Raw genomic sequence first — 25,626 nt, 5'->3', positions numbered from 1 at the left:
ATGTACTCTTCACATCTTAGGGAAATAAGATATGTTTCATACCAAGCCAAGCAATAAGAACTTCCGTTGGTGACACTTGGTGCTAGCCACCCAAGGGGCCTTTTATTCATTCTGTGGCAGCATGAGTTTGGCAGAACATTGAGAACTAGAGGCTGAGAAATGAAAAAAAATGTGATCTTTCTGCTCACAGAAGAGGTTCTCAAGCATCTTTGCTAACACAGCATTGCTGAAAGGGCTTGTGTATGAGTCAGACACACGTGTTAAGTGGGCTGATGAGACTTGCAGAATCTATAAGGGTTTCTGATGAAGCAGCATGCAAGAGTGCCTTTGCGTTATTGTGTGAGTGTGGCACAGTCTATAATTTGACTTGTTTGGATCTTTTTGTTATTATATGTTGTACTTCACCTAAGCCTGCTGCAAGCTTTTTCCTAATTTCTTGGTGGAGAATTGAGGTTTTGTAGTAAGAATGCTAACTATTTCAAATTTCACAGGCAGATATGAGTGAGACAGTTATGTTTATTAGCATTTGATTACAGGAACATGAGCTTGGTTCACCTAATTTCCTGATCACAGATGCATTTCTGTGCTCACAAAGGTAAAGACCACAAATACAGATGGAGTGAGATATTTCCTTAGACTCCCAGACCTCTCTTCCTTCCTAGAGCCAGTACCCTCCTACAGCTGCAGATTCATTCAGCAATGTAAGATAGAAGTACCTGTATTTTATCTCATGTATTTTATCTATTGAGGCTCCTGATAACATGCTCTTAATCTTAGGCCATGAAAAACTAATTTGGGGAAAAGTCAGAGTTAGTCATCAAACATCAGAATGGCCTCAGAGGTGAGGGAAAGGCTTTCCAGGGCTGGAGAGGTGGCTCAGAGTCTAAGAGCTAATACCACTCTTGCAAAGTAGGGGAATTTGATCTACAGTCAAGTTCCTCACAACTATCTACTGTGGCAGTTCCAAGGGGTCCCTCATCTGGCCACTACCAGCACTTCATGCATGTGCATAAATCCACACTCAGAATCGCATATGCACATAATAAAAAGAAATAAAATTTTTACTGGGCCAGCAAATAAGAGCATTTCTTACTCTTGCAGAGCACCAGGGTTCAGTTCTCAGCATCCACATGGTGGCTCCAGTTCCAGAGCACTCAATGGCCATTTCTGGCCTCTCTGGGCACCCAGCATGAATGAGGAGTACATACATACACGCAGCAAAACACTTAACACATAAAGTAAATAGATTTTAAAAAATGAAGATTTGTGATTATCATCTTAGGCTCCCAGAGTCAGAAACTGCAGACAGCTAATTATGAGACACACTAAGCAAGGACCTCAGAGTCTTCTCCAAACTGTACACACGTAAGTATGTCTTCTTACTTACAAAGCTTATGAAAAGAAACAGTACCTGGCATTTACCTGGACTGCAATAAATATGTGTTTCCTTAATTCCTTTTTTTAAAAGTACATGTTCCAGGCTGGAGAGATGGCTCATCAGTTTAGAGCACTGACTGCTCTTCCAAAGGAATCAGGTTCAATTCCCAGCACCCACATGGCAGCTCTTAACTGTAACTACAGTTCCAGGATATCTAATACCTTCACACCAATGCACATAAAATAAATTTAAATAAACCATAAAAAAATTACATGTTCCTCTGCAATAAGCACCATTAATTCCTTCTTAAAGGGGCTTTGGGCATCAGGAGCAAAGGGGGTAGGTGTCTACACAATCTGAAGCTCTTTGATTACACGTATATGGAGGGCCTGCCTATGTGGGAAACTGAAAGTCAGAGGACCCAGTCTAGTGAGGGTTTAATCCTTTCAGACAAAGAAAAACGAAAGCAAAGCAAAGCAGAAGAGTCTGCAACGACTTTCTCCATTTCCAAACCCACTGTACCATGTTACTTCCTTCACCCGGTACACCCCTATCAAAGAGTTAACTGGGCTTCCCTCAGGATCTGTTTTATTGTCCCAGTATTAATAGCCAGCATTAACCGGCCAACCAGCTCTGCTCAGGAATAGGGATATTGTGATTTAGAAAGACTACATGCGGATGGGCAGCATGGCTTAGTGAGTAAAGCCGCCTGCCCACCTGCGGTGATTGATTTCTCAGAGCCTATTAAAGTGAGAACGGAGATTTTCTTTTGACCACGAGCGCCTTTGAAAAATAAATAGTTGCTTTGGTTTAAACTACATGCCCCAAGATGCAATTTTCTGAAAGACTACCTTTCCCGACATGCACTGCAGCCAGGATTGGCGAAGGAAAAGACCTGCAGGTTTGACTGGAAAGTCTACCGCTCTGGTACGTCTGGCAAAGGAAAGTTTTCAAGACTCAGGTATCTCCCCCCCCCCCCGACCCCCCGCAAGGTACTCAACTACTTAAATCCAGACACTAAAGGGGAGGAGTTAAACCGAGTCCCTGCCCTTCTCCTGGGAACTTTTATCATTCCAAAAGTGATCTAGCTAGAGTTGGAACCGCTGGGAATAGCTGCACGCTCCCAATTTTCCTCATGGTTTCGGTGACCAGAACCGTATTTGGAGAGCTGCCCTCGGGGGGAGGGACAGTAGAGAAGTTCCAGCTTCGGTCAGACCAGTTGAGTGTGGACATCATCTCCTGGGGCTGCACGATCACTGCTCTGCATGTCAAAGACAGGCACGGGAAAGCCTCAGACGTGGTGCTCGGCTTTGCTGAGTTGGAAGGTAGGTCGTCGGGTACTGCCCAGGGCTGACTGACTGTCTATATCTTGCATACCCCGGGTTCTTCTGGCTACTCGCGGGATTTGACCGAGGCTCCCATGGTTGGGGCAGTCTAACCTGGAAGTGCGTGGATGGGATAATGGTAGCGCTAACAGAATTGTGTGATCAGAAAAAAACAGATCGAATGCAAATAGCTTTAGGACTTGGCCTCCCTTAGCAGTCGGGCTAGTCACGGTTCACTAGGAAGTCAGCTGAGAGAGACCAAACTCCTTTTAGCGATCTTCGAACGGGGTGTGTAGAGCCTTCTCCTCCCTTGTGTTTATCTGAGGAAGGAAAATCAAACACGGGTGCCTGTTACTACTCCACCCTCCATCGGTTTTTCTCTGAGGCCTCCTTGAGCAGAAATGCCTCAGAATACAGGCCCGCTGTAAACTCACCAGAGCGTTTGGCTGCTGTGGTCAGTGTGGGGCATAGTGCCTCCATTTGCTCAGGAACATGTTCTTAATGAAAGGAGGAGAGCCACTAGTCTGGATATAAGGCCTCCTAAGACAGGAACTTAATCATTACGGTCGGATGTCGTTTAAGTTTTGGACAAGATCTCCTGCAGCCCTAGCTCGCCCGCAACTCCGTATGTGGCCAAGACTGGCCTGGAATTCCTGATCATCCTGTTTCCAATTCTCAAATGTTAGGATTTCAGGTTTTGGAGCCTGTCCTGAAACTAGCTCTGTAGACCAGGCTGGCCTCGAACTCACAGGGATCTGCCTGCCTTTGCTTCCCGAGTACTAGGATTGAAGGTGTGCGCCACCAACGTCCAGCAACCAGCAGTTTTATCTTAACGATGCAGTTAAAAACTGCAGTTAGAAACTGTTGGTGCAGTGGTCTCACTCAACAAGGTGGGGAGACAGATTTTAGATTCACTTTACAAAGTTAAGTCACTAAATTACAGTTTGATTGGCAGCAGAAAAGTGTGCATCTTGCCATTCCAACTTAACCAGCCAGAAAGCAAAGTCTGAAGTAAATTGGCAAATGGGAACAGAATTAGTTTGCTCTTCTAAGTGGTAGGGTGTAGAAGGATTTTGTACCACAAGAGGTTTGAGGTTTTCCTTTTGGTGTGTCTTTATACCTACCTGGTTCTTCAGATGTTTAATTTGGCTCTTGGTTTAGGGGTCAACAGGAAAACCCTGTTTTTAAGCAAAAATAGTTGTGTTCCCCATCCTTTTATTAAAAGGCATTATAAGAGTTATAAGAGTATTGCTGAGGCTCCTGTTCGCTCACCTCTGGCTCTCTTTCTCTCTCTCTTGTTTTTAGAGACATGGTTTTTCTTTCTCTGTGCATCCTTGGCTGTACTAGAACTCATTCTGTAGACCAGGCTGGCCTTCTAATTCACAGAGTCCACCTGTCTCTGCCTCCTGAGTGCTGGGATTAAAGGTGTGTGCCACCACTGCCTGGCCTGTCTTTATGTCTTTATTGCCCTAGAGCCTTCCACGGGTTATCCCCCCCCCCATCCTCCACACAGCAGAATTTCTTTGGTAGCTTAGTTGAGGCTGTTTGCAAGTGACAGACTGGTAGGAAGGTGTGGAGACTTGAAGGTGAGCCCCGATTCCTCATTTGTGTCCAGACATCTTTGAAGTTGGAAGGCCGGAGGGCAGGTGTGTGATGGAGGAGGCTTTGGAGCCAGTTTGCTGAATCCTCTGTGGTGGTAGCATAATCCTTTTCTGGGTTGAAATAAATCCCAAAGAGATTACAGTGGAGTGGAGGACAAATCTGATCTGTAGAATTCCAGAGCCAGGAAGAAAGTTAGAGGTGATGGGTGGTACCTGCTCTTTATCAGTCTTTACCTGGTCACCATGCTGAGGGGCACTACCCATCACCTCATAGAGACTACAACTACCCTCGATTCTAGCCACTTTTAGTTCTGAGGTGAGAGTCCCTTGGACCTGAAATAAGATCACAAGATGTCTTTGGAGTCCATATGGAAAATGAGCTGAGATGGCATTCCACCTGGATGGAATGTTTCTTTACAGGTATGGAAGTACCAATTGTAAGGCTATTCATCTTAGTTTGGGGTGCCTATTGGAGGCTCAGTGAAAGAATTATCCTCACCTATTTATAAAATCTCTAGACAAAAGGTATTGACTATCCTGGGATTAGAGTAACCCAGCAGGTCCCTTGTTGTGCTCCCTGGCGCTTGAGAAGGCTCCAAAGCAGTGGTTTTCAACCTGAGTCCCAATCCTTTGGGTCCAGTATCAGATATTTGCATTAGGATTCATAGCAGTAGCAAAATCATACTTATATAGTAGCAATGAAATAATTTTATGATGGGGTGGGGGTCAGCACAACCTGAGGAACTGTATTAAATGGTCGAAGCACTAGGAAGGTTGAGAACTACTGGTCTATAGCATTTTTCTTATCAAGATGCATCACAGCTTCATCAAATTAGAATTTTAAAATTATTCTTGCTGATGTATATCAAGATGGACATTTTCATTCCTGCTATTATAAGGATAGAAAAATACAGCCTAACTCTCCACTGACCCCAGGAAGCTAGAAGCTTAAAAATACTAAATACCTTAAATTCCAGACCCTGCCCTCAGCCAGTAAATAGGCAAAAGGTCACACTCCTTGCCGCTTACCTGACTTTGTAAACTGCTTGTGGAAACCCTCACCCCAATGACTTAACTGCCATGTGTCACCCCATCTAGGAGTCCACACAAATGCAGACCTCCAGGACTGATTGGTCTATAACTGATTGGTCTATAAAAGATGGGCTTGGATGGTTTAAATTGATTGGTCCACACTGTGCAGGCTCTGGATGCTATGAGATGATTGGTTTATGATGTGCGGGCTTTGTTGTAACCCTATAAAAACTGTCTCAATTCTGTACTCAGGGTCCTCAGTCCTCTACTCCTGTGTGGCGCATGACTGTGGACCCCAGTGCACCTGGAATATAAAAGACCTCATGCTTTTACATCAAGACAGCTTCTTGTGAGTGATTTGGGGTGTTTCCTTTCCTGAGTGGGAGCATGAAGGTCCTCACTCTGTGGGTCTTTCACTATAATTTCATACTGAATTATTTCCAAAGGAGAGAAAAGCTATTTTCAAAGGATAGGTTGAAAGGAAACCACGTATAGATTACTAATATTAAGGAGTGCTCGCTGTCCTCAAGATTATGGTAGAGGAAACCTAGTTCCCTTGTAAAGTCCCATTTTTCATGTTTTCATAGTGTTGTGAAGATAGGCATTAGCATATGTCACAATGCTATGCCCAAATTCTGAACCCCAAAATCATCAAGAGACCCGATCCCATGCAAAAGCAAAGAGTCTTTTTGTTGTGAGTTCTGGTCTACAAAGAGAGTTCCAGGACATCCAGGACTGTTACACAGAGAAAGGCTATCTCAAACAAACAAACAAACAAACAAACCTAGGTTTTGAAGAGGGAGTGGAAGCAAGAGCTCTAGTTAAAGACTCAAAGTTGACATTGCAGATGCCCAAGGATGCCCTTGTTGAAACTTTGAGAAGTCTTGATTTAATGCCGTGTGATCTTCAGTGAGTTGTTTAGGGCTCCAGACCTGGTATGTATGTATGTATGTATGTATGTATCTGCCCTTGTCCATCCATATGAGCAAAGACTCTTTTCCTTCTTTTGCCCCTAAATAGCTTCTCTCTGCTAAACTTTTTATTCATTTAAGTTTGCTTATCCTGATACTATGTCATGGAGATACTATCTAAGTGATTGTCAATTCAAGTAGTTCAGTAGGTGGAGCTTCTGAGAGAAAATCGGGAGTAATTTTCCTTAGGAGTAATTTTCCTTCAGACTTTAGAAGGGCCCTCTGGTAAAGTTGTAGGCTGTCTGATACGCTGATATGGGTGGCATGGGAGTAGAAAGGCTGTATGCCACCATTAAGCACTTAATAATTTATTCTGGCTCAAGAACCAGGACAAACTTAAAATCTACTCTTTCAACTTGGCAGTTGAGTTCACTAAGCACTCATAGCTAGACCTAGAACTTTGATCCTTCACTGATAAACAATATTTTCTGCAATTCAAAAACCCTTTCAGGCATGCCCTCTTTGGGATCTAAGCATATAATTTTTCTCAATCCTGATTGGATGGGAAGGCTTTGATACTTGATGCCTTTGTTCTGTGAAAGGTTCTCCAGAGACAACTGGGGAAATGTTTTCTTGGTCCTTGTGGTTTAATCCTTAGAAACTGCTCAGCCAAACTAAGGAGCTGGCAAGTGTGGCTCTTTTCCAAGGGCGGAGTCACTGTTGCAGAAAGAGGTCCCCAATGAAGGTTTGAGCTGGAGCCTTGCTGGCTCACATGCAGCTGTCTCCAATATCTGGAACAGCTTGTTGGGCAGAATGTCTCATGTGCATTTGTCAGATATATCAAGATACCTCTGAAAAACAGACAAAACCAATTTTCAGACAAAGTGTTTGTTTATACTGTTGTTACTTCCTCCTTCTCTCTTCTTTGCACACACACACACACACACACACACACACACACACACACACACTTTTTAATGGTTGTGAGTCTAACTGGGGCTCAGAAAATATGCCCCCAAGTGAAGCCCTTAGATGCAGCTTCTGGCCAGCTGGCTCCTGTTGTCATCCTTCGTCATCCTCCACCAATGCGTGCCACAGAAACCAGACTTCTTTTTCATGTGAGTCAGAAACCCGATGGCTCTCCCCCATCCACCCAGCCACAGTACATAGAAAAGTAATTCTTTTCCCCGTATTTCTAAGTTGGCTATACAGAAGTTCTCTGATCCTCCTTGGCTGGCTCCATGTCATATGACCCCTAAATAAGAAAGGGTCTTACCCCAAACCTGGGAGGAGGGATTCCTTCCCAAAGAGGCCAGCAAGAATCTGACAGGTCCTGCTGGGTTTCCTCTCCAGTCCCTCACTATTGCATTATATCCATTTAATTAAACTATATTTTTACATATCTGTCCACCTTTTATCAGACCCAAGAACAAAAATGGACTGCTCACCTTAAGTCTTTGACTCTTAGAGTTGAAGTCTCTTTGGTCACAGTGTGTCACCAGATACATTTGGTGTTGTTGTCTCTGTTAACCCACCCATCTTTTGTTATAGGAGAGTGCAAAAGGAAACACTCCCTTTCTGGCCAAAATGCACATGAAGCCAAACCAAAAAGAGGTTGTTTGGGTCTTTGGACTCTTTCTGGTTAACCACTATAAGGGGGGTTTTAAAGCCACAGCTTCTTAAATGGAAACAGGTGGGATACAGAATGGAGGCAGGCAGAGATTGCCATCTCTAGGGAAGTGGTGATGCCACTGGACCCGAATGACCTGTGGCTTCCAAATATAGCCTTCCCCTCAGTAACTGTGGATCCCACCAACCATGTATTGAAAACATTTGGGAGAGATATTCTCAGTGCCCTATGTCTATAATCCCAGCATTTGGGGACCCAGTGCAGGCCTGGGTTACATAGAGAGGCCCTGCCAAGAGAGGGAGGGAGAAGGGAGGGGCAGGCGGATGGACTGATGGAGGGAGGGAGGACAGGCTGAGCAGTTAGGGATACTTGTTTTTCTTTCAGAGGACCCAAATTCAGTTTCCAGCAGCCAGGTTGGATGGCTCACAATTGCTTGTGACTAGCTCCAGGCAGTTGTGAGGTCCTTTTTTGGCCTCCTCAGATACACACACTAAAAAACTAAATAAAAAAAAAATAATAAAAAGCAAGAAAATTTGGGGTAGGGGATTGTGTTTGAACTTAAGGTGTTTAGACTTTTTCTAGTCATTGTCTAACAATTATTGATATAATATTTACAAGTGTTAAGTATATGTAATCTGTGACTTAAAGCATGTGAGAGAGGGCTGGAGAGATGACTTAGTTAAGAGCACTGGCTGCTCTTCCAGAGGACCTGGATTCGACTCCCAGCACCCCCTTAAAACAAAGTATGAGAGAGAATATGCATAGGTTATATGTAAATGCCTCATTATTCTCTATGAGGACAAGAACATCAGTGGATTTTGATGTCTCAGAAGGGTGGGTCCCTAGTGGAACAACTTGCCCTGGGATAGTGGGGAGAACTGGTAGTGACATTGTGCCTAAGAGCATGGACTCAAGAGTAGGAAGCATGTAGTGACACATACCATTAATCCCAGCAATTGAGGTAGAAGAAGAATTACAAGGCCCAACTGGACTGTATAACATGATCCTGCCTAAAGAAATAGAGAAACAGAAACATAAAAACTCTGGAGCCAGACTTTCAAGATTCAAGTCTGGGTGTTATTGCTCGATGATGTCTGGGTGCAAATTATTTAACTTCTCTGTGAAACAGGGGTAATAAGAGTATCTCTTATTACTGACTTAGTACCGACTGGGGATGGTGGCGCATGCCTTTAATCCCATCACTCGGGAGGCAGAGGCAGGCAGATTTCTGTGAGTTCCAGACCACCCTGATCTACAGGAGCTAGTTCCAGGACAGTCTCCAAAGCCACAGAGAAACTCTGTCTTGAAAAAAACAAACAAACAAACAAAAAAAAAAAACAAAACAAAACAAAAAAAAAAGAAAGAAAAAAAAAGAGAGAGAGAGAATATCTTCTTTCCTTGGTGAAAAGTTCTAAGAGTGAAATGCAGTGTCTGAAATTTAGAAATTTCTTGGTGATTGTTAGCAACTACAATCTTCAGGGAGTAGAACTCAGAAGCATCATGGATTAGCAAGGGAGGAAACAGGACAGTGAGCTTGCATAATGGTTATTGTGAGCAATGGGAAGCTGTAACTGGCTTAATCAGTTCTGGGTCTGTACCCTGAGCATCTCCTACTACTGTGGAAAAAAGACTTTATGTGCTTGAATCCCATTCTCTGTTTATCAGAAGTGGTGGTGGTTGTACAGTGCCTTGGGGAAGGAGAATATAATTCTTAGTGTATTTAAAAAAAAAAACTGCAAAAAATCCTTAATGTTTGCTGCTGTACTGCTATAACCCAAGCACAGAGGAACGTAAGGGGGTGGGAAATGCTACAGTATGCTTATGTTCAAAATCATAATTGCAATGATGCAACTTTACTTTTTACAGCACCTGCCCCCAAAGCCAATAATATTTTATGTTCATCAGGATACCCTGTAGCTGTCAAGAGAAATGTAATAGATAGCTGAGTTTGAGGTTAGCCTAATCTACAGAGCAAGATCCAGGACAGCCAGGGTTGTTAAACTTGTTAAACAGAGAAACCCTTTCTGGAAAAACCAAACCAAACAAATAAAAAACAATTCATTGCTTATCTGAAATGCAAATTTAACTGGGCATTCTGTTTCTTCTGGCAAGCCTGCCATGTACCCTTGTGTTTTACTTAAACTTCTCTTATTTGCTAATTGTATGGTGATTTTGAAATTTAAAAAATTGTGTGTCACCAGGCAGTGGTGATACATGCCTTTAGTCCCAGCACTCGGGAGGCAGAGGCAGGCAGATCTCTGTGAGTTCAAGATCAGCCTGGTCTAAAACTACAAGAGATGGTTCCAGGACAAGCTCCAAAGCCATAGAGAAAGAAACCCTGTCTCAAAAAAAAAAAAAAACAGTATGTAACTCTAGTCCCTGGGGATCCAATGACCTCTTCTGGCCTCCTTGAGCACTAGGTATACTTGTGCATAGACATACATGCAGGCAAAATATGTGTGTGTGTGTGTGTGTGTGTGTGTGTGTGTGTGTGTGTGTATTTAACACTACATAAAGGAAGGCTGGGCTTAGTAGTACACTGGGAAGGCACAGGCAGGCAGATCTTTAGGCAGATCTTTCTGAGTTCGAGGCCAGCCTGGTCTATAGAGTAAGTTCCAAGATAGCCAGAGCTATACAGAGAAACCCTTGAAAAAACAAACAAACAAAATGATGCTGTTATGTCCTGTCTGTGTGTGCAGGTTACCTCCAGAAGCAGCCCTACTTTGGAGCAGTGGTTGGGAGGGTAGCCAACCGAATTGCCAAAGGAAGATTCACAGTGGATGGGAAGGAGTACCACCTGCCCATCAACAGAGAGCCCAACAGTCTCCATGGAGGATTCAGAGGGTTTGATAAAGTAAGTTGAGCATGTGACAGGTGCACCTCTTGGCACACTTCAAGCCTGCATCTGCCAGACTTAATCCCAGGCCCAGGAATACTCATGTTATGGAGGGGATCCAGCAAAGAGTTTGCTGGTTCCTGACTTGGACAGCCTTGAACTCAGAAAGACGGGGCATGGCTTACACAGAGTTAGCCTCAGAGAGCTGGGTTTCAGAAACACAGATTAATGATTATTCCTACAACTTACTGCACAGGTATTTGCATCTATTTTCTTTAGTCCTTGTTAAAACCGTGCATGATCACCAGATGTGACTGCTGGGGCCCCAAAGGGCTATATAAATTTTCTAGTAGGATAGTCGGCCTGCTTGGCCCCAAACCCTTATTCCTACACGTAAGTCCTTGTGTCCTCCAAGGCTACCACCAGTGTACACAATCCAACATACCTCCTTGTATCTGTCCTAGTTCCCTCCCCCAAGCATAGTGTGCACCATACCTAGGTCTACCTTTCCACTGAAGTGCTTTGTTCCCCAAAATTAGCTCAGGTTGTCTCCAGTTCCCCCTTTCTAAACAGGTACTCCCAGATCCCTGGGAAATGAAGTCAGGAAGGCAAGTAGACCAAGCAGCTTCAGTGTGATGTACAAATCCCTGCCTTGTGCTTCCCAGCCCTGCTGTGGGTTAGCTCAGCAACTCTGACCAGTCTTATTCTGGGCTTTGAGGGAGAAAACCACAAAGGTAACCTTCTTTTGGGCCATGCAGCTTAGGTTACTTCCTAGACTCTAGCCAGAGAGGATGAGAATGTGGGTGACAGTTAAAAGCGCTGCTTCTTCTCTATTGAAGGAAGTTGGTTACTCCCCAACTTCTGTCAGAAGCCTCCTGTCCTAGACTCAGACTACCCTCTTGGTTCCCTTTCCTCAGCAAGGTGCTTCTTATACTAGGAAGAGCAGACTGTAGAGTGAAGTGTCAGTTCCACCAGTGTTAGGTCTGAGGATTTCTACAAGATGCCAGGTCCATGAGCAAACCTTAACCCAGAGGAAGCTGGACCCAGCTGTAGTTGGGAAAAGGATCTTCAGAGGGGCCTCAAAACAGCAACTTGTTTTATCTACCTTGTTCTTCCTTTTTCTGTAATTTTTGTGATATTCATTAACACATATTCCCTCTATGAACACAAATAGTAAGTGCATAGCTGTCTGCCTCCCCCTTTTCTTTTCCTTACAGGATCCCATGCTGGCTTTGAACTGGCTGTGTGTGTGACTGAGAATAATCTTCAATTTATGATCCTCTTTTTTCTAGCTCCCCATTGCTAGAATTGCTAATTTGTTTTTTAGAAGATTTATTTTATTGTTTATTTGTGTGTGTGCATTTGCCTAAAGTAGGCCAGAGAGGGTGTTGGGTTCCTTGAGCTACAGTTATGTCTGTTGTGAGCTGCAAGATGTGGGTACTAGAAACCAAACTTGGGCACTGTGCAAGAACATCAGCTCTCTTAGCTGCTGAGCCACCTCTCCAGCCCAGGAGTCACAGTTTCATGTGATGAATCCAAAACACATGTCAGGTAGTCTCTCTGCCAGCTCAAGTACATCCCCTTAATCCTGCCTCAGAACATTTGGTGTCAGTACAGCTGGGTACACAAACCAGGTCGTTTGTTAAGGTAAAGGTCTAGATGAGCTCACATTTCTGGTAGCTGTAAGTTTAAGAGCATGGCACCAGACTTTGATTTTGTTTCACATGCATGCTCTTTCTCCCTTTGCTTTATCCTAACATGGAGGAGGCCTCTTAGAATAATCGTGACATCTTTCTTCTTATTATTATAAAACCACAATGGGGACAGGACTATGCTTGTTACCATGGCCTCATCTAATCCTAACCACCTGTCAGGTTCTTTACCTTAAATACCCTACCATGAATTTGAGATCCAAAGTTCTGACAGACAAAACTTTTCAACGACACATTCCAATGATAGCAATGTTCTTTAGCAGAGGGAGTCCCTTCTGTGCACCCAGGAACCTAACAGGTTTAGCTCCTGAGGTCCCAAGGATGGCCCTTCTATAACTGGTATAGGAGCACTGCATAGATGTGAACAGGTGCATAGCAATGAGGGTGGTGGGATTTGAACTGTCCTTGAGGAGCAGGTAATATCCATCCATCTGTGGATAGTCCAGAGAATGACTGTGGAGGGAAAGACTTGACTTTTTTTTGGAACCATTGACGTTTGGAGTAGAAAGTTTTAATACAGTAACATGAGCAGTACTGTTGAACTTGATGCTTTATTCTTCATTTGCTCTCAACAATAAATGAATAATTTAGTTTGTAGATAATGTGCTTTTTCTGTTTATATCAACACTTTTTTTTTTTTTTTTTTTTTTAATGAAAGTTGAGTCCTGACAGGACTGGAATAGTACAAGAAATACTAAAGATGTGAGATTTCAGAAATGTGGAAACCCAGGGTCAAGAAATCCATGGATAAGAATGGCACTCAGCTGAAGAAAATAAAATATTTCCATTGTGCCTTTTCTCTAAGGGTTAGAAATCTAAGTGGCAAGGCAAAAACATTTTATTTCAAACATTTAATTCCTAAAATTTTCCATTTGGAGATTTTTTCCCCTTAAAGTTACAAGTGTAACAGGTGTCCTTAATTTTTTAAAAATTTCATTTGTGTTGTGTGCATGTGTGTGTGTGTGTGTGTATCTGTGTGTATATAACTTTGTATGTGTGTGTTCATATGTGTACCTATCTGTATGTGCTTGTGCATGCTTGTGTGTATAGGCATATGTGTTCATGTGTGTGCGCCTCTGTGTGTGTGTTTGGTTATTTTTACCCTTTCCTCTTTATTGAACCTTCACCCAGCTCCCAGTTAAATACACTTACAAATAAGACTTAGTCTTATTTATGAATGTTTGGCCTTAGCTTAGTTTGTTTCTAGCCAGTCTTTCTTTTTTTTTCTTTTTTCCCCAATGCAAAAGCAGAGTCTTTTAGTATTAATGAGTTAACTGCATTAACTTAGGTCCTTTGTCCGTCCAACATGGAGTGAGAAGGACTAGGCAGTCTTTATTAACTTAAATTATCCCATCTACTTTTTGCTTCTGGGCTTTTACCTTTCTTTGTTCTATATACCTGTCTTTACTTCTTACTCCATGGCTGGCTATGTGGCAGGGTGGCTGACCCCTGGCATCCTCCTCTCCTTTTTTCCCTCCTATTTATTCTCTCTGCCTGTCTTCTGACTCTTGGCCAGTTATCTCTTTATTAGACCAATCAGGTGTTTTAGGCATGCAAAGTAACACAGCTTTACAGAGTTAAACAAATGCAACATAAAAGAATGCAACACATCTTCGCATCATTGAACAAATGTTCCACAGCATAAAAGAATGTATTGCATCTATCTAACCAATATTCTACAGTATGCATGTCTGTTCGTGCTGTGCATGTGGAGGTCATAGGGCAAGTTTTACAAATCCATTCTCCCCTTTCACTGTGGGTTCTACAAGTGAAACTCAGGTTGTCAGGCTTGCATGCAAATGCTATTGCCCACAGAGCCATCTTGCCATGTAAATGCTATTGCCCACAGACCTGTTTTGCCACCCCCAGACATCCTTTCTGTTTTGTTTTTAGATTTATTATTTTATTATACATCTATAACTGTTTAGCCTGCATGTATGTCTGTGCCCTGCATGCCTGGAAAAGGGCATCAGATTCTCTGGGAGTAGAATTATGAATGGTTGTGAGCTATGGTGGATTCTGGGAATGAACATGTGTCCTCTGCAAGAGCAACAAGTGTTCTTAACTATTAAGCCAACTCTCCAATCCCTAGGCCTCCCATTTTGAATGCCTTGGAAGTTCACCATTTCTGGGAGTTCATTGGGGTATACTCTGATCTCAGTGAATTTGTTCTTAATGTAGCTTTTCACTGTGGGAATGCCTTTGTCCCTTCTGGGCTCCCCTTCCTGTCAAATGCACATTGTATAAGAGCAGTCTCTAGTGGGAGTAAAGTAAACAAAACCTGGCCATTTAGGCTATTCCTCTAGTCTAACAGATTATTAATTTTTAACTCTATTCAGATGACACAGTTTAACATAACTGTTCTGTTAAAAAATGGAGATTTGGCCAGTTATGCATGCCAGGAGGAAATGCTGAAGAGGGAGAGGTAACAGGTCACATGTTTGAGGCCAGTTGGAACCTAAACCTATAGCCTACACCTGATCCTTAAAAGAAAAAAAAGTTATCTGGGTGGCTGAGTGGCTCGGGGTAGTTAAGAGTACTTGCTACAGCTGGTGGGGCATTGGTGGTGCACACCTTTAGTCCCAGCACTCAGGAGGCAGAGGCAGGCAGGTCACTGTGAGTTCAAGGCCAGCCTGGTCTACAAATCGAGTCCCAGGACAGCCTGGACTGTTTAAAAAAAAAAAAGAAAAGAAAAGAAAAGAAAGAAAAAGAAAAAAGAGAATAATTATTGCTCTTTAAGAGGATCCAAGTTCAGTTCCCAGCACTGTCAGGTGGTTCATAACTGCCTTTACCTCTAGCTCCAGGAGATCTGACATCCTCTTCTGGTCTCCACAGACGCATTATTCATCTAACCCACACAAACACACATACAATTTTTAAAAATTAATTTTTTTGTTTGTTTGATTTTTGTTTTTTGTGACAAGGTTTCTCTGTGTAGCCCTGTTCATCCTGGAACTCACTTTGTAGACCAGGCTGACCTTGAACTCAGAGATTTACCTGCCTCTGCCTCCGGAGTGCTGGGATTAAAGGCTTGCACCACTATTGCCTAGCAATAAATATTTTTAAATGTAAATTTAAAGGATACATTTACTGAAACCAAAATGTGGAATAGCATAGGCAGCTAGACTCAAGTTTGAATCCTAGCTCTAGCACACATTACAGCTTTGATTTTTAAGCAAGATTCCACCCTCACCTCTCTTTAAATCATGAAGTATTCTTGGGTTCTCTTCCATCCTGCAATGTAGAAATAGGCAACCTGACTCCACTGAACTTAGAACCAAGATAGCAAAATTAGTTGGTGCTATAAGAAATGGTCAGGGCTCAACTGTTAACTTATACCTGGTTGAACCAAATCCTTTACTTAAGGTGGCTTATGGAAAATAGATAAGCAACCCAGGAACATTCAGCCAACTGAAGTTCTTTTACTTCAGCCCTTTACTAGTTATCCCAAACTCCATAGCAATGAGACTCTGGCCAGTTTGTAGGAGAGGGAGTAGGAACACACTCTGGCTCAAGTCCACTGTTGCTATCAGGTAGCCTGTGGTGAACAGTTTATCCGTTTGATAAGTTTCTTTTTCTTTTTTAAAAATGACACAAGTGCTGGATGGTGGTGCATGCCTTTAATCCAAGCATTCGGGAGGCAGTCGAATCTCTGAGTTCCAGGACAGCCAGGACTGTTACATTGAGAAACCCTGTCTGGGGGGGAGGAGGGGGGAGGGCAACCATATGTTTCAGACTTCCTTTTGTTTTGAGCTTCAGTTCTCCAGTCGTTGGATAACAGTGCCTCAATTAGTCTTCTGAGACAATGGGATGGCCCTTGTGAAGTTGCTAGCTAGGTGTGACTCATAACGAGCACTTGATAAATGTTGGATTTCCCTTTACTAGAGCTGTGCATGAGCTTAGGATTCCTGGGCAAAGATGAGAATCTCCACTGCGAACCCCGGATTCCTGTTTCCATTTGCAAAAGTGCTTTTGGAGAACTTCTCCATAGTTCTTTTGTTCTTAGAATCATTTTTGTTAGAATAAGAAGACCTTTTCAAGATAACTTTTTCAGTACCTCCATTTTAGGGAAAGGTTGGTGCCCAAAGCCATACACTAAGTGAGGGACACCCTAGTCCCTAAATCAAGACTCCTGACTTGTGGGCTGCAACTCTTCCAAATAGAATAAGCATGCTAACATTTGCTTTAAACCCTGCCCAGGAAACATGGCCAACCTCAGAGTATTTTGAATAAATATTTTCAGAGGTACCAAGGGTGTAGCTCAGTGGGAGAGCACTTGCCTAGCATGTGCATGGCTCTGGCTTCTAATACCTTTAATCCCAGCACTCAGTAGGCAGAGGCAGATGGATCTGTGTAAGTTCAAGGCCAGCCTGCTCTACAGAGTGAGTTCCAAGACAGACTCCAAAACTACAGAGAAATCCTGTCTCAAAAGCGCAATAAATAAATAAATGTTTATATATAGTAGTAGTAGAAAGGGGTTGATTAAGTTTTTGTTCTTGAAGATAGTATCTCATACAGTCCAGGCTAGTCTGGAACTTCCTAAGAGCTGAGGATGACCTTGAACTCTTGATTCTCATGCCTACCAAATGTTGAGGCTATAGTCATGTGATACTATGACAGGAATTCTGTGGTTTTAGAAACTGAATTCAGGATTTTATGCATGCTGGGCAAGTACTGTGCTAACTGAGCTACATTCCTGGTTTTTATGCCTTATATTAGTCAGACTGGAACTCTAAGATTAAAGTACACATCATGTCCAGGCAGTGGTGGCACATACCTTTGGTCCCAGCCATCGTGAGGCAGTGGCAGGCTAGTCTCTGACTTTGAGGCCAGCCCGGTCTATAAGAGCTAGTTCCAGGACAGCCTCCAAAGCCATAAAGAAACCCTGTCTTGGAAAATAAAAATAAAAAACAAAAGAGAGAGAGAGAAGAAAATATAGGACATGCAAGTAGACAGGAGGAAAATGTTTTTCCTCAAAAGCATAAAACAGTTTTACATGAGCAAAGCTCCAGGCTATTATTCAAAACCAGCTCCCTTTCAATACTCTGCTACTTAAATATTGAAATGTGGCATTTTGATGTGGACTGGCAGTGACTAAGCAGCTTTCAACACTTCTTCCCAGGTCCTTTGGACCCCTCAGGTGTTGTCCAATGGCGTCCAGTTCTCTCGAGTCAGTCCAGATGGTGAGGAAGGCTACCCTGGAGAGTTGAAAGTCTGGGTGACATATACCCTGGATGGTGGAGAGCTTGTAATCAACTACAGAGCACAGGCCAGCCAGACCACACCGGTTAATCTGACCAACCATTCTTACTTCAATTTAGCTGGCCAGGTAAGTGAACTTCCTTCTGTCCTGTAATAGCAGAGTGCTGGAGGGATGGCTAAGGGATGTGGTTGGAGAGACCAGCCCATCATGGAGATGAACTCATGCCCTTGATGATGAGAATGATCCTAGCAGAGTATCTGGCTTTAAATAGATGTTCAGTAAAATGGAAGTCATAGAGGAAGAACAAATAAATATGCCATCCTGCCAAGGTTCAGATGAGTGATGGGTTATTTCAGGAATTCCCTTTCATCTAGTTGCATGAATACACATTTGTTCCCCCTTGTACTTCTTCCTTAAATGTTGGAAACGAGCCTGTGTGCCCAGCCCCTTTAAATGTGCCTCAGGTAGTGTGTGCTCTGGCTTCTTTCATCTTCTGGTGGCACTAGACTTGAATTTAGAAGACCTGGCCTTTTAGATTACTAGACATGTTCTCAGTTTCATCATAGAGGCTAACTTTGTTTTATCAGCTGTGTTCAAAGCACTTTATGAAGCTGTTAGTGAAAACATTGAAACCAGTCTAGTATCTGGACCCTTAACAACATTTGAGATGGCAGGCAGAGCTCTGTGAGTTCGAGGTCAGCCTGGTCTATAACACATGTTCCAGGATAGCAAAGGCTACACAGAGAAACCCTGTCTTGAAAAACCAAAACAAACAAATAAATAACATGATGTCGGATAGTTGTGTAGAGTTGATGACAGCCCCTTTCCTCATTAACAGTCCCCTGTAAGCCAAAGTCATCCCCCAATATTTAGCCTGTTGGAGAGGCTGTCCCATGTTGTTGTCTTTGTTGTTGTTTGGATGGGTTTTTTGGTTTTTTTTTTTTTTTTTTTTTTTTGAGACAGGGTTTCTCTGTATAACAGCACTGGCTGTCCTGGAACTCACTCTGTAGAGCAGGCTGGCCTTGAACCCACAGAGATCCTCCTGCCTCTGCCAAGTGCTGGAATTAAAAGTGTGTGTCAGCACCTCCCAGCAAGGAACATGTTTTCTTATTGAAGCTTTTTTTTTTTTTTTTTTTTTTTTTTTTTTAAAGTAGAGCTATGAAAGTACATCATGGAGGTTTGAGATGGGAAGTAAGCAGTGTGGTTCTGCTGCAACTAGATGTGCCATCAAGGATCCATCTTCCTCCATTTATCCAATTTCCTTCTGTCTTAGTTACTTTTTATCACTGTGAGAAGACACCATGACCAAGGCAACTTATAGAAGAGTTTATTTGTAAGGTGGTTTTAGAAGGTTAGTCATGACCATCATGACTGGGAGAATGGCAACAGGCAGGCAGGTATGGCGCTGATCCATACACATGAAACAGAGAGAGAGAGCATGGGCTTTTGAAACCTTAAAGACTACCCCCCCCCCCCAGTGACAAGCCTCCTTCAACGAGGCCACACCTCCTAATGCTTCCTAAACAATCCCACCAAATAGGGACCAAGTATACATGAACCAATGGAGGTCATTGTCATTCAAACCACCACACCATCTTTGGTCTTTGGGCTTTTGTCTTCAAACTTCTTGTTTCCTGGATCATCACAGAATGGCTGCCATAGCTCCAGGAGTCTCATCCTTATGTACCCATCTCCAAAGATAAAACAGGACTGCTTTCTTTTCCAAGAACAATGAGGACACTGTTCAAAAACACCCCTCCCCCCCATGCTTTGCCTCATCTTTCTTCAGCCAGAAGTGTGACCCACGCTTTACTCAATTGCCAGCAAGGGCATTAAAACAGAAAGATTATGGAGGGGTCCTCCTCCCTGCATATATGACCTAGCCTACATTAGTCAACAAGTCTGATTCCTTCCAGGAGAAGGGAAGCTGATGGCAGAGGAGTTGCTGTAGCTTTTGGGTAGAAAACTCTTGTCTGTCATCTGCAAGACAATAGCTATGCCAATGCACAAACAGGTCTTTAAGGCCTGTGCTGATCACAATGGACTATACATGTGAACAGTGTGGTTACAACAAGCAACAATCAAGGGAATTACCAGGAAAAAAAAGAAACAAAACACTGAACTCAGAGATGGGCCTCGAGTGTTTCCTGACAAGTTTTTATTGGTCTGGAAAGGAAGTGAGTCTGACAGTAATCTTCCACCAACATAGACCAGTGCATATTTCCAGACCAGAAGACACAGAAAATACATTTGTTTCTTCAGTGCAGAAATGCCTGGGCTGTTCAGAGGATGGGCTCCCAATACACATCATCTCTCCTCGCCCTTTCTAATATTTCATCCATGTATTTGGTGTTTGGTTTTCATGTTGTTTATTTTGTTTATTTTCTTCTGCCTTAGAGCTTAAAACATTTTTTTTTTTTTTAAAGAAAAAACAGTCAAGGAAATTCCTCCGCAGCTTTGTTCCTATTGTGAAAGCATGGGAAACAAACCACATGTTTATCTATAGGAGAGTTGTATAAAGCCCAACAATACTAGACCTGCAATACAAAGGACCAAATCACTGATCCAGTGACTTGTCACATTCAAGAGCATTGTGTTGTGACATAGATAGGAGATGCTAAAGGCTATCTACTATGGGATGACATTTATGTGAAATTCTAGAAGAGAAGAAATCAGTCCATAGCCACAAATCAGAACAACATTCTGGTCATAAATAGGTATTTATCTTTTACAAAGGAATGGCAGCAAGGATGCAGGCTCCTGGGGAAGGGGAGTAAAGACCTGGACACAGGCTAGGCAGGAGACTAGAGAGTATCATCTCCACCAGGCTTCCCTCACTGGATGACATTAGCTCAGGCCTGGCTCTTATGCTTTGGGACTCTCCTGCTGTCAGGATAGGCTTTTGCTTCTGGGGCAAACCTTCCTTGGTGCCTCAGCAGCACGGCCTCCTGGCAATGACATGAAGAACATTTCTGTTGTGTTTAGACATGGACTTACATGTTTCTGAACTTTGACCACCCTTCCAAGAATGATTCATTTGACTATGTGACCTGAGTCTTTCTGACTATAAAGATCCATGTCCACTCATTGCTCATCTCCCTGGAACCAGGCTTCTGCAGAACTTTGCTCAGGGTTTCTCAGAATTGGCACAGACATTTTGGGTGAGACAATTTGTGGTGACAGCAGAGGCTTCTGTGCAATTTGGATGTTCGGCAGCATCCTTGACTTCTTCCAGGTTAAAAAGCAGCAGCCATATGTGTCCAGACGTTGCAGATGTGCCTCTGAGGGCAAAACTCCCCCCTAGCTAAGAAACCTTGGTTTAGCTGATTTCTGAGCAATCATGAAGTGAAAGCTCTCACTTGGATGCTCTTCCCCATTTTCTGTTGTGTGGCTTTAAGATATTAGAAATAAGTAATGCTCATATGTCTTCATATGAATAAAAGTAATTTCCAGTTTAAAAACAGCATATTAATAATCTGTGCTCCGTTTCTCTGTTTTCTACCAAAACAACTCAAATCTAGAAGACTTTGTGACTTCCCTGGGGACATGGCAGCAAGAGCTAGAACTGGATCACCCTGGGCCTTCTGACCACTGACCACTGACCAGGGCTTCCTAGACCAGACTTTGGTCTCCCTGAAAGAATGAATTTTCAGAAGCAGGGGCTGCAGTTCTTACTCCTGCTGCATGACAGGGAATGTGTCCTGTGGGTAGGAGCTAAGCCAGAGAAGAGTGACAGGTAGCCTTCTCTGATGAACATGAAAGTGGTTTCTGGCTATCCAAGACTTGTGTTATAGATTAGCCCCCACTCCCCGACCACCCCCATCTTTTTACCTTTTTATCTCGTATGTGAGAGAGTTGCATGCTAAAGCCAATTTCTTTTCTTTCTTTTTCTTTTTTTTTTCTTTTTTCTTTTTTCTTTTTTTTTTTTTTTTTTTTTTTGAAATTGTCTTTATGTGTGCATACACATACACGACATGGATTATTTACAGAGGTCCAAGGACAACTTATAGGAGTTGATTCTCTTCTCTACCCTATGGATCCTGGATATAAGCTTGGCAACAAGTGCCTTTACACACTGGGCCCCTTGCCCACCCTACAATCACATTTGATAGTTTCTTCCAAACTTGGTGGCAATGGAGGCTCTGTCTACCTACCCTTAAGTGATCTTATTAATCATAGTCACCAGTTAACTGTCAATGCTTATAGACATTTTTGCAGAAGTTATGAAGTGAATATATAAAATAAAACCAGCCAGATGTGGTGTCTAAGGAGGAGGCAGGTGGATCTCTATGAGTTCAAGGCCAGCCTAGTCTATGTAGTGAGTTCCAAGACACCAAGACTACATAGAGAGACCTTGTCTCAACCCTCACTTCCCCCCCCCCCCAAATACCCAAGCAGTAAATTTTTTTCTTTCTCTTTTCCTTCCCAGGGCTCCCCAAATATATATGATCATGAAGTCACCATAGCAGCCAAGGCCTATTTGCCTGTGGATGAGACTCTGATTCCTACAGGTCAGTGAATTTAAATTATGTCATATAGAGCAACAGTTCACAGCCAAAGAAAAGGCATTACTGTGTAAACCATTGCTGTGTTCACCTTTACTAGGTAAAAATGGTGGTTTAGCTAACTAACATAATAATGTCAGTCTTTTCAGTTTGGATATGTGCATCATGTTTATACAAGATGTCAACAATAAGGGAAGTAGATGAAAAGTGTAGCACAGATGTACTCTTTTAAACCACATTTCTGTAAATCTGAAATTATTTCAAAAATTCAAAGTGAAAAATATGAAAAATGACTTCACTTTACTGGACACCTGTTGTAAGGATTCAGGCATTATACTGCCCAGGCATCACCTAGCAGATTGTATTCAGGCAGTACTCTGGTCAGCCCACAGTTCTGTGAGTACTAGTCTGCAGGCAGGTGTAAAGGACTCCTTTAAAAGTCAGACCCCTGCCAACTTACACTCTCTTTTGCTTTCTTTTCCTCTCTCTCTCCTGCTTTTGGTTAGCCACCAGCTGCCCTCTCTTCTTCTCTTCCTCCCTCTCTCTCTCCCCTCTCTCCTCTTCTGTTCCCGGTGCCTCTATGTCTCTTCCCTTCTCCCTCACTTCCCTTTCTAAATAAACTCCTCATTTAAGCTCTATCTGCCTGCCGTGTTATTCCCTCCTGCCTCACCTGCCAAGGAACCTGCTATGTTCTCCCATGTGGTCCCTTACCTTTGGACCCCACTGACCTGGGACCCTCACCCGGGATCACTCACCACCTCCCCGCCTTCTCCAGCTTTTATTCTTATAACTGTAACTAAAGAACAACACCTGTCCATTTATTTATTTATTTATTTATTTACTTACTTACTTATTTAGGCTTTTCGAGACAGGGTTTCTCTGTACTGTTTTGGAAGCTGTCCTGGAACTAGCTCTGTAGACCAGGCTGGCCTTGAATTCACAGAGATCCGCCTGCCTCTGCCTCCCAAGAGCTGGGACTATAGGTGTGTGCCACCAACACCAAGCCTGGACACCTATCTTATACAAGGAAAGTGTTAGGTATTTTTAACACTGTTGATTTGTGTTTACTGGTGCAAATTTAAAGTTTTTATAGGGTACTGGGTATGGTAGCTGTTGGAGTTACCATTCTATTGCTATGAAGAGGCACCATGACCAAGGCAACTTATAAAAGAAAGCATTTAATTGGGAGCTTGATTACAGTTTCAGAGGGTTAGTCTGTGACCACCAAGATGGGGTGATGGGGAGTATGGCAGCAGGCAAGCATGGTGCCATAGCAGTAGCTAAGAGCTTACATCTGATCCACCTGGAACGGGGAAAGGAGGGGAGAGAGAGACAGACAGAGAGAGAGAGAGGGAGAGAGAGAGAGAGAGTAAGAGAGAGAGAGAGAGAGAGAGAGAGAGAGAGAGAGATTTGGAACCTCAAAGCCCATCCCCCTGTAATGCATTTTCTGTAGCAAGGCCACACCTATTCCAACAAGGCCACACCTCCTAATCCTTTCTAACCAGTTCCATCTACTGGGGAAGGGGTCATTCTCATTCAACCCATTACAGGGAGGGGAGAGGCTAGTGAGACAGCTTAATAGGTAAAGGCACTTAACTGTGCAAGCTGGACCTGAGTTTGATCTCTGGAACCCGTATAAGCATAAAAAGAGAAATCTGATTCCACAAAGTTGTCTGTCCTCTGGCCTTCACTCACAGGCTATGATACATGTATTTGTCATATGTACACATACCTTAATAATAATAAAGTTAAAATTTTTTTACAAAGAAAAAAAGGTTAAGTATATGGGCCTACATGCTGAACAGCATTAAGTCGGTAATTGGAAACTTACATAAATACAGTAACTGTAAAATTAATTGGAGGCAGTACCTGGAGCACCCACACTTGATCTCAGCACTCAGAAGGCAGAGGCAGGTAGATCTCTATGTGTTTCAGTCCAGCCAAGGCTACATAGTGAGACTCCCTTTCGGGCTGGAGAGATGGCTCAGCTGTTAAAGGCTAGGCACACAATCAAAAACATAAGAGATTCCCTCTCTCCCTCAAAAACAAGCAAGCAAACAAACAAATACACAAACAACATCCACCATATAGCCTCGTGGATGGAGCCCACCCATTTCTTTTTCTGAACTTAGAAAAATACAACTTTTAATTTTTCTTTTCTCTCTCACTCTCTATTTCTCCAGATACTTGTAAAAAAGCCTAAACTTGATTTATCTGGCACTCTGGGCATTCTTACTCTTTCTCTAAAGCCTCCTCCATTCAGCAATGTACTGTGCAGCTGTGTGCCAGGCCTCCACCGAGAAGGTCATTGCATTCTCCAATTGTCTTCTCCATCTCCCTCTTCCTGGCAGCTGCCAAGAGTTACAACAGTCCCCCACCCCCCATCCTAATTTTTTCTCAAACTTTAGTAAAACTGTCCCCAAGTTTAAAAAAATGGAATAATAATGAGAAGTTGAAATAAATGGACTAAAAATTTTGGCATCTCAGCTTTGAGTATTTTCCTGGTTGCTGAGCTGGATTTCAAGGCTTTCCTGTCTGTCTCACTAACATGTGTCAACATCTGATATTTATGTGATTCAATAGATGAGCAGGGATAAGCCAGCCTTCTTGTCCTAGATGCAGAGTTATTGCATTATAACATTATAGTAGTGGCTTCTGTTTGTGACTGATAAGAGAGAAGGTAAGCTTATAAATGAAATAGACATGTGCATTTGTCTTATACCATGCTGTTGTTTTTTAACCTAATGAGAAGCACATCTGGTGTCTGAAATATGTGATGATTGTGAGCCAGCAGAGCACAGTCGAGCCTAACATGGAGTGTAGTAACATGCATAAAAGTCTCCTTTGCCTCAGTTCCATATTGCAAATGCCAGTAGGGTGAGATTTAACGCTTGTTGAGTGAGAGCTAAGAGTTTCAAATTCTGGTAGCAAGAGACCTGTCTTAGTCTTCACTTTATTAATCTTGGCTGGCCTGGGACTATATAGAAAGCTGCCCCAATCCCTCAGTGATCAGGTATCACATGCATGCTCACCACCACGCCCAACTCTTACTTGGTTCTTACCCAGGATAAAGGTCTTCTGTGTTTGAGTAATGCTTTAACATTTAACCTCACAGATTCCCATTTCCTCTTTTACAAATAGGCAGAAAATAGGCTGTTTAGGATAAGCTTGGGTTACTTCCATACATTGTCTCAAAAAGGGGGTGGAGATAGGCTGGAGAGGTGGCTTATCAGTTAAGCGTGCATACTGTTATTCCAGAGGACTGGAGTTCATATCCCAGCACCCATATTGGCTGGCTCACAGCTGCTAAAACACCAGCTCCTGAGAATCCAAAGCCTCTGGCCTCCACCAGCACCCACACTCATGTACACTCACCTCCCCACCCCAGTACTCACACATAATTTACAATAAGATAAAGATACTTTTAAGGAAATTAGAACACCTATATAAGGTATCCAGATTTTTATTTTCTCAAGTTAGAAGACCCATAAAG

At 42.9% G+C, this 25,626-nt stretch overlaps 1 protein-coding gene and 1 pseudogene across 1 annotated transcript in view; one reads left to right on the top strand and one right to left on the bottom strand.

Moving 5' to 3' along the window:
- Positions 1-2,366: 2,366 nt before the first annotated feature.
- The window catches only part of Galm (galactose mutarotase), a 51,994-nt gene continuing 28,734 nt past the window's right edge, over positions 2,367-25,626 (top strand). Inside the window, exons 1-4 of the mRNA XM_051177874.1 lie at positions 2,367-2,703; positions 10,577-10,731; positions 17,548-17,754; positions 22,058-22,139. Coding sequence (XP_051033831.1) covers positions 2,514-2,703; positions 10,577-10,731; positions 17,548-17,754; positions 22,058-22,139 — 634 coding nt within the window. The 5' untranslated portion in view covers positions 2,367-2,513. The remainder of the gene's footprint in view (positions 2,704-10,576; positions 10,732-17,547; positions 17,755-22,057; positions 22,140-25,626) is intronic.
- The window catches only part of LOC127217022 (alpha-ketoglutarate-dependent dioxygenase alkB homolog 6-like), a 169,123-nt pseudogene continuing 167,953 nt past the window's right edge, over positions 24,457-25,626 (bottom strand).

The sequence above is a fragment of the Phodopus roborovskii genome, unplaced genomic scaffold (genome assembly GCF_943737965.1).
Source record: "Phodopus roborovskii unplaced genomic scaffold, PHOROB, whole genome shotgun sequence".
NCBI lineage: Eukaryota > Metazoa > Chordata > Mammalia > Rodentia > Cricetidae > Phodopus > Phodopus roborovskii.
Note: the sequence above shows the minus strand (reverse complement) of the source record. Positions and strands in the feature narration are given on the sequence as shown.